Raw genomic sequence first — 15,105 nt, forward strand, 5'->3', positions numbered from 1 at the left:
TTTTTCTCCCTGCTTTGGCACTCTCCTTTTCTTCCTCACTGTGAATGGGATTGTTATGCAAATTCTGCTTTTGGCAGTGTCTGCCTGGAGTAATTGGCATTTGCCTGAATTTCTCAGGCTTGCTCTGGAACAAATCACCTGCTTCTCTACTGAGCGTCAGCCTTGCAGCTCTCCAGAACATGCAAATCATGGAGCAGTCAACACTTACCTTTGTCTCCTTTTTCTCCCTTGTGCCCTCTAGGGCCAGGTGGCCCACGATGACCTGGTGGCCCAGCAGGGCCCCTGTCACCTGGAAGGACAAATGGGGCATAACTAATACATGAGTCTGGGGACTTAGGGCACAGGTAGCCGGTGTGGCACCAGCACAGGAGCTCTTTTCAGTAAGAGGTGGGTGTTACACAGGATCCGGGGACTGGCTCTGCCACCACTTACCTTTGGGTCCTGGAGTACCCATCTCTCCTTTTTGCCCAGGGGGTCCTTGAATGGCTCCATAAGCTGCAAAAGCAGGGAAACACTGGCCTTAGAGTCTTGATTTCCTGGAAGCTTGGGACAGCAAGTCATTTGTTCAGAGTAACACAGAGAGATAGTGATGGAGTTTGGATATATAAGAGGAAACAAAGTTCAGAATTCATAGAATTTGTCTAATTTTGAGCATCTCAAATGTTAATAACTGGAGGTTTCTCATGAGACTAGTGTCTCTGGAGCAGACCCATGGGAACCTATGCAGTGAGGCAGGTGCTGGGGAAGCAGCTGGATGCCCTTACTTCGGAAGAAGTCCATGAGGTCCGCAGTCACGTTGCTGTAGGCAGAGAAGACCTTGCTGATACCAGGTGGCCCCTGCGGCCCAGGCTGGCCTGGTGGGCCCTGGACAGTGTAGGCCATCCCTTGCAGTAGGCCCTGACCTGTAAAACACCAGAGCATGGGCACAGGAAGCAGGGGTCGCCCAGCACCCGCTTCAGCAGGAGCACAGTGCTCTCCGAATATCTAACTCCCAAAGCAGTTGAACTAGATCAAGCCGCAGCAAGGGTGAAGCCCTCCAACTTCCTTTGTATTCCACTGTGTGACCGGCACAGTTCTCTTCCTGCTGCGGGCCGGCATCAAAAGCTTATTGACTGTGTAACTGTGCTGTTAAGCTGCACAGGGAAAGGACTCTTAGCCAACATCCTTCTCTCAGCCCCAGCAGAAAAACCAGTGTGGTCATATGACTTATCTGGGTCCCAGAATGAATTAAGTCTTGGAAAGCAAAGTACAAAGCCCCCGGCGTGCTCTGTTCCCCACAGCTCAGGTCCCAGGGCTGGGGCTCCTTGAGCTGAGCAGGCTGAGAACTAGGCTGGGGCTGCCAGTCCCCTCCAGTCCCTGCCTGCCTGATTCTGTCTTCACAGCCTGGGGGTTCCACAAACAAGAAAGCCAGTCTGGAGATGCTCCCACGCTCCTTCCCCCCAGCACCAAGGCCTAAATGTCCCCACTTACGCTGCATGCTCTCTGACACTCTCACAGCCAGCTCATTGTAATCCAGACCTCCAGCAAAGTCAGCCCCAAATAGTCCGCCATTGCCACCATACATGCCGCCTTCTGCTGCTGCCCCATAGCCTCCGCCTGGGCCGGTGTCAGTGCCATAGGGGCCCCCGTCTCCTGTAGCTGCACCGAAGGCACCCCCTGTACCCAGGGAGCCTGTGCCAGCTCCTGTGCCCGTGGAAGAGCTGTAGGAGCTGCCCCGCCTGAGAGACGAGCTGTGTGAGGAGGAGCTGGTACCCCCGACTGTGGAAGGCATCCGTGGACAGGAGGCGGCTGTCCCCAGGGGGTCCCTGCGGCCCAGGAGGGCCTGGGGGGCCAACAATGAAGCTGCGCACATCAGGACCTGCAGGGTGAGAAGCTGCATGAGTGGGAGCTCAGATGTCAGTGGAGAGAAAGACTTGGGAGTTAGGGAGTCTCTCCCAGGGTGTCAATGCCCCTGAGAGACCGGAAGTGAACTTCAGGGTTCTCGTACCCGAGTGGCAGAATGCTGGTGTGGAAGGAAACCGGGCTTACCCCACTAGTGGCTCTCATGTGTGGTCTCCCTGTCCCTTTAAGTGCCTCCCTGCCCCACTTACAGGGAAAAGCAAGGCCTGCGGGGTACCTGGTGGGGCATCACCGTCGGGGGCACCTACTTGTGAGGTAGCTGATCAGCTCGCTCCGGAAGCTGTCGCTGTTTTCAGCTGCGTAGGTTGCCAGAGCTCCTGAGACACCTGGGGGCCCTCGAGGACCTGGGGGACCAGGAGGTCCTGGAGGGCCTGGGATGAATGACAAACCTGCAGCTGGGCAGAGGGAAGAGAAAGAAAGGTCAGGGTAGTGCTGCGGAGGAAGGTGAATTTCCAGCTTGTGCTGGGGTGGCTGTGGGCCCCACCTGAAAGGAGGGGATGAGGCTGGACCTCCCGGGTGATGGGAGGAGAGAAAAGCAGGAGGCCAGAGCCTGCTGTTTCCTGGCATCATCCAGGAATGGCTGCCCCCGTCAGGCCTTCCCACTCCCAATTCTCAGCCTCATTCAACGCAGCCCTCCAGTCACTGAGAGGTGGAGCCCCAGGTCGGCCCTAATCACACACCGGGCTACACCTGGGAAAGCCATCGCTCCCCATCTCTGTTCCTGCCACAGCTGAAGGCCCCTTGCCAGCACATGTGGCGCTCTCCAGGGCCCCACACCCAGCCCTGTATAGGCTCCAGGAGCACTTGGACTGCCCTTGCTAAAGCCCGTGGGAGCCCCCAAGGCCCAGCTGCATCCCCTGCCCTGCCCATCCCACTCCGCAGTGCCCTACTGTGTAAGTAAGACGAGAGGTCCTCCACGCTGATGCTGGACCACACATTGCCTGGGATCCCTGGTGGACCCGGGGGACCTGGGGGTCCAACGATGCCTCTGAATTCAGACCCTGAGACACCAAGGGAGGGCACGGAGTCAGTCCTGGCCTGTGCCAAGGGATTCTGCTTCCTCCCCAACCACTTGGACAGATGTCCCCTGCTGGGCCTTACCTCGCAGCAAGGAGAGGAGCTCCTCATAGGAGGTTCCCGGCAAGCCAGGGGGCCCCGGGGGACCAGGAAGCCCAATGCTGATCCCAGAACCTAGGGATGTGATGGAATCGGGTCAGGCAGGGAGAGGCAGATGGAAACACCCTGTCAGAGAGGAGGTCGGACACAGAAGAGGTTTGGACAGAAGTGGGGTCCAAGAAAGAGAAGAGATGGTGGCAGGGAGAGAGACAGAGAAGAGGAGCACCAAGGGAGGAGGGGAGGGGCTGGCGGGGCTGGAGAAGCAGGTCCAGGTGCCCGTGTGCTTCATTCTGTGAGTGTGTGTGTGTATGGGAGTGAGTGTATGTGTGAGTAAAGGATGTGTGTGTGTGTGTATGGGAGTGTGTGTGTGGGAGTGTATGTATGCGAGTGTGTGTATGGGAGTGAGAATGGGAGTGTGTGAGTATAGGAATGAGTGTGTGTGTGTATGTGAGAGTGTGTGAGAGAGTATGGGAGTGTGTGTGTGAGTATGGGAGTGTGTGAGAGAGTATGGGAGTGTGTGTGTGAGTATGGGAGTGTGTGAGAGAGTATGGGAGTGTGTGTGTGTATGTGAGAGTGTGTGAGAGAGTATGGGAGTGTGTGAGAGAGTATGGGAGTGTGTGTGTGAGTGTGGGAGTGTGTGTGTGAGTGTGGGAGTGTGTGAGAGAGTATGGGAGTGTGTGTGTGTGAGTATGGGAGTGTGTGAGAGAGTATGGGAGTGTGGGTGTGAGTGTGGGAGTGTGTATGGGAGTGAGTGTGTGTGTATGGGAGTGTGTGTGTGTGAGAGAGAGAGAGTATGGGAGTGTGTGTGTATGTGTGTGAGTGTGTGAGAGTATGGGTGTGAGTGTGTGTGTATGGGGGTGTGTGTGAGTATGGGAGAGTATGGGGAGCAGATGTGTGTATGGGAGTGTGTGTGTGTGTGTGTGAGAGAGAGAGAGTTGTATGTAGACGCCACACGAGACAGTGCCTGGGACCTCCGTTTTGGCTTTCCTTGCCATGCTTCTTGACCTGCTCCAGGCTCACAGGTTTGAACAGCTCTGAGCACTGCTCATTGCTGGGGTTGGTGCAGCCTGGCAGGTGGGGGTCAGTGGGGCAATCACAGGCAAGTTTACGCTGGGAGTCCTCATCCCAATCATCCCAGGCCCTTCCTAACCAACCTTCCTGTAGACACTTACTCGACATGTAGCTGAGAATGCGACTACTCAGCTCTGCATAGTCCAAAGACAGGAGGGACCCATCTCCACTGGCTCCTGGTGGCCCTGGCGGACCCTGAGGGCCCATCAGGTACTGACGTAGGTACTGACGCACGTCATCCCCTGGAGAGGAGAGGATGCACTAGCAGGACCGACCCAGGACATGGGGGTCCCACCCATGGTCCAGCCACAGCCTGGGTTTCCCTACACAAACTGGCTCCGGCATGACATTTGTGAGTTCTGGGTCCGCAGGCCCACAGTGTTCAGGGGGGACACCAGCAAGCTGCCAGGTTCCTGAAGGGACACCTGCCAGCTTGCCTGGCATGGGGGCTTGGGAGGACATTTCCTGCCCCCTTTCCAGCCGGTTTGCTGACTCAGCAAGCAGATCAGTGCTATAAGTGGCTCTTTGTCTAAAGAACTCTGCCTACCTCTTGCAGCCCTCCCCAGGCTCAGATAAGGACAAGGTTTGCCTGACAAGTGAGGCCAGGAGAAAGCAAAGATAGTCCCACTCTCGATCCCCCAACAGGTGACTCACGCTGCAGCACAGCCAGGATGTCTTCAGAAGAGATGGAGGACGAGAACAAGCCGACGTTGTACCCCGAAGCTGTCGGGAAGAAAACCTCAGGTTACCTGCTTAGCAGGTACTGAAGCACCACTCTCATTATTCCAGAATCTGAAAGGCCCGGTCACCGAGCTGTCTGTCTTTGGGGGAAATGGATGAATGGAGTATTATGAGGGTATTTTGAAAGCATAACAAAGTCAAATATTGTTGTTGGGATTTTTTTTTTTTTTTGGTAAGAAAGGAAGTTTACTTTCAAGAACATGCTTTAGCCTAATGCCTGCCAGATGCTGCCAACCTTCATGCACAGGTAGGAAGAACCTATAATTAGGAACACATCAGTCGATTGCAGGACGGCTCACTCGGTGGCTCTCCAGCGTGGCCGCCCTGAATCTGGACAGACTCTTGTTGACACTGTATCCCAGTGGCCCAATTATTAGGAATTCAGAATTAAAACTCATATTCCAGAGAAGGACAAAGCAAACAGCAAATGAGGAGATGAGGCTCCGGGAGCAGAAGCAGAGCCACAGGAGGAAGGTGCCAGGTGCAGGGCATGGGGAGAGGCTTACTCCGTAAGTAGCTCACAACGTGGTTTGCCAGCTCTGAGTAGTTGAAAGTCTCGCCTGTGATGGTGGTGACAGGTCCTGGGGGACCAGGTGGGCCTGGGGGACCTTGAACTCCGGACAGGTAAGACCTAACACTGTCACCTGCCAACCAAGGAACAAAGCAAAGTCAAGACTGTCCCAAGAGGACATGTTCTCCCCACAGAGGTGAGCGGAAGCACATGATAACATGCCTGCCCCGCCCCACACATGGGCACAAGGCTGGGCCAGGAGGGAGCCTAGACTCCCCGTCACTGTCATTCCCTTAATTACAGATGGAGAAACTGAGGCAGAGGCCTGAGCTGGGTCAAGTGGCCCATGAGGGCTGTGGGCCAGCAAGACTCCAGCCAGCCACCCATTTGACAAATGAGTACATGCAGGCGCGGTGTGAAAGCGCGTGTGTGCATGGGAATGAGCACGCGCGCCAGCCTCCTCCCACGGTGGGCGAGGGTGAGGTTGTGTTGGGGGCAGCTATGAGAAGGCTGGTGTTGGGGAGCTCACAGGCCTGTAGGCCTGGCTCTGCAGGGGGAAGACCCGGGCCCGGACACACACACTGTTTTCCTCAATGTGCACACGCGCGCGCGCACACACACACACACTCCCACTGCCCGACATCATCCCATGTCTCTTAGCACCATTTCTGTGATGATACCACAGCTCCCTTGCACAGAGACTGTATCTCCGTGTTCTTGTCCCCACGGCTTGGGGCGGCCGGCCACTCACTCTGCATGTACTCAGAGATGTACTGCTGAATCTCCCGGCCAGAGCTGCTGATAGAGCCCGGAGGCCCAGGGGGCCCAGGGGGGCCTGGCGGGCCTGACACGTACATGGTGCTCGATGATGATCCCCCTGCAGCAAAGAGAAAGTGTCCTGTGTCGCTTCTGCACCCCACGGTCAGACAAATGGGCCCAGGAATAGCTTCCATGGTCTGAGGAGGGAGGGTCTTCTCAGGGGGAGAAATAAAGATCGTGGCAAGGTGAAGGATCCCCGAGAAGAGAAGAAAGGAGAGCCTGTAGCAGCCACTGTCTGAAAGTGGCACGGAGCTAGGAAGCTGCCCCAGGCTGAACTACCCTTTCCTTCTGCAACCTGCTGAAGGACCCCCAACATGGCATCTCCCTTCTCTCAACTCCCCAGCACCCAGGGTCTTTCCATTCTCCATCATGCGGAGTCTGCATTGTTAGTTATCATTATATGTGCCTGGGTCCTTCCCCTCAACCCCATATCTCGTAACCTCCTTAAAGGCAGCTCATAGGTCCTAGCACATGGAGAAGATAGTCAACAATCAATCATGGAGAAATGAATGAACGAATAGAGCCACATCCTCACTGGAATGATCAGCCTTCACCAGAAGAAGTGGAGAGGAACTTCGGTCACTTTCAGTTCTTACCTTCAGAAGGACCACTAGGAATGCCAAGAGCCCCTGGGACACCTGGATCACCTGCAATCCAAAATGAGAAGTTTGCATCACCTCCTCCAGGAAGCCTTCCCTGGTTAAGCCAAATCACACTTATTAGTGTGTGTCTCAACAATTGTCCCATGGCTCTTGGCCTCATTTTTGTAATAATACCACAGCTCCCTTTCACAGAGGCTATATCTCCATGTCCTTGTCCCTTTCTCCCTCTGGCCTTTCCTTCCTCCAGCCTCTTCTTTCTCCCAGGACTTTACACTGATAAGTGCTTGCTGCCATCTCTTCAGCTCTGGGCTGTGGGCGCCAGGCTCACCCCTACTCCTCATCACCTTCTCGCTGCTCCCTCACTGACCTTTGTCACCTTTGGGTCCCTGGGGGCCAGGTGGGCCTGGTGGTCCCTGAAGGTTGAGTCCGAAAGAACTGGACCCTGGAAGCCAACAACACACACAATGCAGTCAGCCAGGGTTCGGACAGGCTCTGGCCAGAGCCAGAATGGGGCGGGGCTCAGCCCTTACCTGAGGTTGAGAAACCTGGGAGGCCTTGCTCGCCTGAGGAACACATCAAGAGAGGGACAGTCAGTCTCATTTTTCTCACCCACTAACAGCCCCGTAGAGCCTCCCCAAGATCCATGATTGCTGGGGCTGCATTGCCTTTTGGGCAGTACCTAGAGATGCCACACACACACACACACACACTCTTGCACTACACCCATGCACATACTCAACCATTCCTAGAGACATGCTGCTCTACTCTTGCTTATTTGCACCACGTGCCTTTCTGTCAAGCTCAAAGCTCCTGGAAGGTGAGCTTTTGCCACCCCCACCCCTACCCCAGGTTTTGTTTGATGCCAGCTCTACTGTACCTTGGTGTCCTCTGGGGCCTGGGGGACCTGAGGGAAAAAGGCAGAGAGCTATGAGACAGCTACCAACCAGGTGTTGTGGTTTCAGTGGACCCATGGAGGAGGGGATAGGGGTTCCAATGCTGGAGCAGATATAGAACTTGGGGTTCCTTGTGCCTCTCTTTTCACCAGGCCAGTGTTGGGTGGCTGTCCTTTGTAGAGTTTCTGACTGTTGTGCGTCCCCGCTACCTTTGCTCCAGGCTGCTGAGCTCCCAATGGGATAAGGCAGAAGGATGCAAAAATGCCCCAGCTCATTCAGCTTCATCCAAACCCTCCTGGCAATCAGCAGGTAAACAGAGGACACATACTGGCTTCTGGGTTCCCTGATACACTGTTCTCACCTTGGTCTCCCTTGGGACCTGGGGGGCCAGGTGGGCCTCGGGGGCCAGAAAGGAAGGTTTCTGCAGAAGAAAGAAATAGTTTGAGTATGGACACTGATGTTTGTGAGGAAGCAGCACTTAGCACAGCACCTGATGACATAGATGCTCAATCAATACTTGTCAAATGGATGGATGGGTGGGTGGATGGATGAATGGGTGGGTGTATGAGTAGGTGGGTGGGTGGGTGGGTGGGTGGATGGACGGATGCATGGATGGATGGATGGATGGATAGGGGGATGGATAGGTGGATGGGTAGATGGGTGGGTAAACGGATGGGTGGATGGATATTCCACTAGGAGCAGGTTCTGGCCTAATGTTTGCTTTAAAGTTATTTCCATAAGTTTCTATGTTGTACTGTCAGCACTTATTTCATGTGCATGTATCCTGCCTACTTTATCAGACCTGGGCTCCCCAAGGATAGGAACCAGGTCTCCCTGGTTAGGCCAGAAGCTCCCCAAGGGCAGAGCTGGCTCCCTCCCTCAGGCCAGACTACCAGGGTGGTTGGGTTGACATGGTTATTCCCTCCATGTGCAGCAAGCAGGAAGATTATATAAACACATCCCCATGGAAGTCAGGAGCAGGAAGGTTATATAAGCACATCCCCATGGAAGTCAGGAGGAGGAAGCCTGGTGAGTAGGTTGTGGCCACAAGGCTACAGCCACAGTTCATGGCAGGACAAGGGCTGAGGTGGAGAACAGGTGTGACTTGACTCCCTGACAAGAGGGGAAGCCCTGTGTCATGGCACAGGAACCTGCAGCACCTCATCTGCTAAGGGTGGCCCCTCACTCAGAGGCAGGGCAGGACCATAGTCAAGCTCCCGGACAGCAGATAAGAGCATGTGGAATGACGGGAATACATTGGATTTTGGTGTCAGAAAGTCTGAGTTCAAACCCCTGCTCCCACATGTCTAGCTGGTGACTTTGGGCAAGTTTTCAACCTCTTTCAGCCTCAGTTTCCTCCTCTGTAAACCAAGGTCAAAAAGATCTACATCACAGGGGTGTTGGGAAGACTCGGTGAAACACTGAAGACCAAGCTCCTAACACAGTGATAGCTCAGAGTGAGTGCCGGACCGGGTGGGCTGAAGCCTTTGCTGTTCTGCACTCCAGATGTCCAGGTGGGAGGCCCGGCGGTCTCCACCTGGGCTCCTTAAAGGACCTGGGAGTCAGTCCTCTCAGCCTGGGCCTGTGGCCAAGAACCCACAGACCCTTGTCATTGCTCCCTGGGTCAGTGGTGCACTCCTGCCAGATACTCATCTTCAAGGCCAAGTCTGCCCCTGGTCCTCTTAGACTCCCAGAACTTCTATGACAGCTGCCCCAAGCTCCAGGGTATCAGCTTGCAAGACCCCGGTGAAAAGCCCTGGCCCTCTCCTCCTTTTCCAAAACACACCTTTCACGTCATCTAGAATAGAGGGGCCCATGTCCACCCTGAGAGGAAAGTCCTCCCGACCTGGCCCATCGCCTTGCGTTCTTGCAGGGTGTGACATACCTTGCGGTCCTGGGAGACCAGCTGGGCCGGCAGGGCCTGGAAATGGGGTTGAGGAAGAAAAGGCTAAAACACGCGTGTAGGGTCATAGGAAGAACTAAAGGCATAATTCCTCCCAAGGCATGGAACAGAGACCCAAAGAGGCCACCTTGCTTATTTGAGAGCAATAAGCAATTTGAGACCAGCTCTGTGGTCCAGTTGCATGAGAACATCTCTGACAGGTACGAGGACCCCGGGGCAGGCAGGACTGCCCTCTCTGCTGCTGTCCTGTAATGGTTAGGGACTTCTACATGCCTCTACATATTCCTTCTCACTGGAGCTTGTCAGGAGGGAAGGCTGGTACATTCTGGCATTGGTTGTGACAAATTGTGCACTTCGTTTGTACACACAAATTTAAAATAACTAAAAATACATATAACAAAAAGGCAGTTTGGAAAGGTAGGAAACAAATTGTCCATAACTCTTCAATTTGTGGGCATTTTATTTTATTTTCTTCCAGCATTTTTTCTTTTTTGCATCTTGTAAAAATACAGTTGAAACCACAGAGCAGGCATTATTAAGTGTCCTGCTCTCTCAAAAAATATTTGTTTTATCTCCTAACAACTTTGTTCCGAAGTTTTCATATTTTTGTCACCATCCCATTTGGGGATATTTTCTTCAAATAGATACCTAGCATTTTTGTTGCCCTGGATGCAGAATATCAAATTGTTTTCCAGGAGGAAACAAAGGGTTCGAGGACTGGCTCTTCTGAGTGGCCACAGGCTCTGGAGGTAGACTGACCTGGGCCAAATCTTTTGTCCTGCTGCTTATTGGCCGTGGGACCTTGGGCAGGCCATTTACCTGCCCCAAGCCTCAGCTTCCCCTTCTGTAAATGCTGAGAGAACATTCGCCTCCTATGCTGTGAAGTAGGATAACTGATCTACTTCATTGTCTGAGAATGCAAGAGTTTGCTTTTCTCGAGTCAAACTCCTTATTCTGTTTACCAGATTCAGTTCCTGCCCTGGGTCTCAGGATCTGAACAAATAGGGCTAGTCACTACCACCAAGACCTACTGCTGATTTGGGGCAAAGCAAGAAAACAGACTGACCTGGGGCACCTGGAGGTCCTGGGGGTCCCATGGCTCCGGGAGGCCCTGGGGGGCCTGGGACAGTAAGCATTGATGACCCGTCTGAAAGCAGAAGGCACATGGAACATTGAGCCCTACTCTTCTCACTCAGAGGTGCTGGGACTCGAGCCAGGCTGTGGTGGACTGCCTGGCATCTGTTCTCATCACTGCTAAATTTCCCTCCTCCCCCTCTACTGATCCAAAAAGCTGCCCAGAACACTGCGAGCCAAGGTAGGTGCCCAGGATAAGAAAGACACAGAAAGGAGGGTCCCTCTAGGACCTGCCTACCTGAAGTCACGATCTTGCCTGGAGCTCCTGGTTCACCTAGAGAGGAAAAGGCCGAGAGTGGTTGTTCTGAGGATCAATTAGTGGCTCAATAAGCCATTTTCAAGGCTTCTGATTGCGTTCGGGACCCACTTCTGGGCCTCTCAGCCTCAGGCTAAAGGCATTTTAATGAACTGAAGGCAGGCAAGCAAGATGCATTAAGTCCTTTCAGCCGGAGCCCCTGGAGGCCAGAGCATCCATCTTCATTCAGGGAATTGGCTTCACTTGAGGATGTGGAAAGCCTGTCTTTCAGTGAGCCCAGAATGAGGCTGACTGGAGAGTCCTTCACGCTCCCACATTCCACCACTCTGCCTGGGAATCGCCTTAGGTGGGAAAATTACTCAAAGGTCAAAGGACAGAGGCAGTGAGCCTCCGAGGCAGAGCGGGATTCCCAGAGTGCTCTGTGGGACAGCTGTAGGGCTGTGCAGGATTAAAGGGGGCTCTGCGGTGGGTAAGTCTGAGAAGGTATGAGTTATATAAAAGTGAACAAGATCTCTTTTCTGCCTTGTGTCTCAGAGCATTGAAAATGCAAGTGTGCGTGGAGGACTTTTGAGAAGAGGACATTCCCAAACGTATCAACTGGATGCAGTGCTGAGAACTGACACTCCATGGACTCACTTGGGGAAACCATTCTTTAGGGGCCCCTTTTTTTCATTTCCCAAGTTCTGTGAGCAATTCATTCATTCACACAATGAAAGGAGACTATTGCTCTCTCCCGAAGGGAAAACAGAGGGATGGTCTCTGCTCTCCATCCTTCAGCCAGGGCTCATGAACAAGACAGGAGAAGCACTTGAGTTTGTTTTGTTGGGATGCAATCCAACGTTGGGCAAAAAGGCCCTCTTGTGCATGTCGTCCAGTCAGGGTCTGAACTCCCCCTTGGACAGGAAGTCACGGGCCCTCGAAAAGGGAGGGTTTCTGTTATCCTTGGGAATTCCAAAACCTATGAGACTCTTACAAAAGGTACCATCCATTTGTGAACAGATCCATGGACCTAGTGTGGTCTGCCTGGGATCTATAAACTCAGTTATCATTATTTTGGAATTACATTTAGTGAGCCCTAAAGAACTCCTTGGCCCAATCAGTCACTGGAAATGATTTCTGGAAAGTGGTTATTTTAGGTTCCCACCAAGAGTGACAGTGACTGCTCATGACACAGCACGGCTCGATAGAATGTCAAAGTTCAGGAGCGTGTTGGGGTCACAGGAACAGAAGGAGAAAGACCGTCCCTGAGCACTGTGGATCCCTGAACTTGCTCGGAGTTGAGGTCTGATAGGCAGAACTGGACAAGAGGGTCACTGTGTGTATAGGCATCACCACATTGCCCCAGTCAGACCCCTGAGGATGAGCTCCCCTCTGAGTACCCCGACTTGCCCTCTCAGTAGCATCTTAACACTCCTCTCTGCCTGTACTAAAGCCACTTCTCAGGAAAGGTCTGATGTACTCATTCACACTAAGGCTGATGTGAATGATAAGGGCAAAGGGAGCTCCTGCCCCAGGGGAAGAGACTTGTTAGGAGGGGCCAAAGCCTACATACCAGGGGGATGAAGCACTAATAGGGGCATTCAGAGGCAAAACAGGGCATGGAAAGGCTCTGGGGAGGGCAGTGCCCTTCCAGAACCTTCTGCAAGGCTCAGGTTGGTGGGGTGGGGAGGTGTTTGGGGAGAGGTCGGGCTTGAGGACTCAGGGCTTGGTTCACAAATCCCTGGGCTCCCAGCCTCATAGCCCTCTGCTGGAACCACTAGATGCCACTGTTGATCCAGGCTCTGGCCAGAGAAAGGCCTCTTCCTGTCCATCCCTTCCTTCCACAAAAATGGCCAGTGAAAAGAAAGAAATTTCATTTGGAAATTCGCTTACCTTTTATTCCTGGTCGGCCAGCGGTACCGGGAAGTCCTGATGTGATTAGAACAAATAAGTCAGGATGATGAAGGCCCAGCAGTTCTAGACACCCTTTGGTAGTAACTAGTGCTCTGTCACTCAGCACAGCCACACTGCTGATTGAAACCCTGGGACACACCAGCTTTGCCTTCCGCCTTAGTCTAGACAGCCCCTGGGGAGCCTCTTGCTCTGAGCCCTTGTCCCTCTTTGGGAAATGGGGCAACAGCGTGGCTTGGAGCAGGCAGAGGCCCATGGGCTCAGCTTTGGAGGGGTTCCATCCCTTGGGGTTATGAGCCACCTGGAGCCTGCAGAGCAGCCTCTGTCTCCCCTCTCCCCTGCAGGGGCGGGGCTGGGTTTCCTGTGTCCAATGCAGCATCACCCTCTTGCCTTTAACTACTGAACTCCTCTGTGAGAGCATCGGAAGCATGTACCTATGCATTCAACTGCTGGGGGGCTGCTGCCTGATTTCATTTTCAATCTTTGCCTAATTTCTTTCAGGAAATTAGGGGATGGGTGTAGTAATATGGGAGCACAATGGTCCAACTACAGGACAGGCTTTAACACTGAGGCTGTCCCAGAGAAACTGGACTTTCCTGAACAAGGGTGAGCGCCCATGCGCTGCCATGCCAGTGGGGGAACTTGGGCCTCTGGAGTAACAGCTCTCCTGACTAGCAGGAGCTCTGCTATGAGCTTGGGGTTCCTCTCAGATTCCTGCACCCGAGGGGAACAGGGCACAGGCAGACAGAATTGGTACACAATCTAATCTCATTTCTACTAGAATGGTGTTCTAGATTGTTCTGTGTCTATTTTTCTTTCCTAAGGTGCTTCTCAAGACTGACAGTGAAAGGGAGTGTGTGCCAGGGAGTTGGCAGTCACTCTGGTGACTGGAGGAAAAGCCCTGGCCCAAGCAGTTACCCCAGGAGAAGGTAGGAGTGATCCAGCGACTCACCCTGAGGTCCCTGGGGTCCTGTGAGACCTGCAGAAAATCAGACACAAGAGGGAACAGTTGAAGGGTTGAGGTCATCCCTGGTAGCCACACCCACACCTGCACAAACCGGTGGACATTGCAGTGGAAGGGTCAGTGGGTACAGAAGGACATGTCTCTTGCCGGGGCAGCCAGCATCCATGGACCTCTCAGCTCTTGATGGAGAGCAGTTCTTTGGGCTTTGCAGTGAAGCGACCCACTGCTTTCTCAGGCAATGGTGCTGAGCCTATTAGGGTTCACAGACCCTTTTGGAATCTGACAGCCACAAACCCAGAATGCTCAACACTCATGGATCCCAGTGCTGCCCCAGGCTCCCCCTCTATGGCTCCTGTCTGGGCACCCGCCAAAGGAGACTGAGGAGCCCCTATACTCTCAGAGGCCCCCGACGAATGCCCACCCGCCTTGACCACACAACTTTCTTGGCTGGTTTTCATCTGTTCTTCCTGCAGCCCTGAGAAGTTTGCTCTTTGCTCTCGGTGGAGACTAACAATGGCTTCCTCCTCGGCCCGGTGGGTGTTGGTGAGGGCCCAGTACAGTCCCAGGAGAGGTGGACAAGAGGGGAAGGGCTCGGAGGAGCGAGATAGTGAGGTGACCTTCAAGTCTACAGTTTTCAGAGTGTCCTTGCCCCTTTCTAGAACTCCTTGTATTCAGGCGTTAATCCCACTCTTCTGAATTGCCAGACTTAGTTACCCAGAGGTGCCAGGGCCTACAGCCATGGGCACACAAAACAACCTAACACTACGGCAGTTCCCTGCCAAGCTGCTGGAGGAAAACGGGATAAGGCACACATGGGTGCATTTGTGCACACCTGCAAGAACACACACACAACCATGCACATACACACCGCTTCCCCCACAACCTGCACACCTGTGCATGCACATGCACACACACGCCTACATCTGCACACACAAAGCACACACACACTAAGCAGGGCCATGGCTCCCTCTTCCGGCTCTGTTACCTGGCTTTCCTGGGTCTCCAGAAGGTCCTGGTGGGCCACGGATTCCAGGCATCCCTGTAAGACCTTGTTCACCTAGAGAGAGAATGGCCAACGTGGAAGTGTTTACATTTAGGAAAGCTAAACTGGTCATCACATCTGAGCTGATAGTTTCTGAGAGTTTTCCTAACTGACTTGCTGGCAGGTGGGAAGAAGGGGAACAGAACTGGACACTGCACGCTTCCACATGCTGTACACTCCTCTGCACTATGGTTAAGGGGACTGAGGGCTGCATGCTGGAACATGGGCTGCGTTGGGAGTGAGGCTGGGGCAGCAGATCAGTGA

General features: G+C 53.6%; 1 protein-coding gene across 1 annotated transcript in view; it reads right to left on the reverse strand.

Moving 5' to 3' along the window:
* The window catches only part of COL17A1 (collagen type XVII alpha 1 chain), a 51,265-nt gene that overhangs the window by 1,682 nt on the left and 34,478 nt on the right, over positions 1-15,105 (reverse strand). Inside the window, 23 exon segments of the mRNA XM_073019313.1 lie at positions 209-289; positions 433-495; positions 765-902; positions 1,471-1,753; positions 1,755-1,858; positions 2,148-2,294; positions 2,790-2,900; positions 3,001-3,090; positions 4,188-4,328; positions 4,741-4,809; positions 5,334-5,471; positions 6,090-6,215; positions 6,754-6,804; positions 7,127-7,201; positions 7,290-7,322; positions 7,637-7,663; positions 8,014-8,073; positions 9,538-9,573; positions 10,622-10,702; positions 10,928-10,963; positions 12,818-12,853; positions 13,788-13,814; positions 14,785-14,856. Of these exon segments, the coding sequence (XP_072875414.1) occupies positions 209-289; positions 433-495; positions 765-902; positions 1,471-1,753; positions 1,755-1,858; positions 2,148-2,294; positions 2,790-2,900; positions 3,001-3,090; positions 4,188-4,328; positions 4,741-4,809; positions 5,334-5,471; positions 6,090-6,215; positions 6,754-6,804; positions 7,127-7,201; positions 7,290-7,322; positions 7,637-7,663; positions 8,014-8,073; positions 9,538-9,573; positions 10,622-10,702; positions 10,928-10,963; positions 12,818-12,853; positions 13,788-13,814; positions 14,785-14,856 (2,025 nt within the window).

This window comes from Chlorocebus sabaeus, chromosome 9 (assembly GCF_047675955.1).
Source record: "Chlorocebus sabaeus isolate Y175 chromosome 9, mChlSab1.0.hap1, whole genome shotgun sequence".
Lineage (NCBI taxonomy): Eukaryota > Metazoa > Chordata > Mammalia > Primates > Cercopithecidae > Chlorocebus > Chlorocebus sabaeus.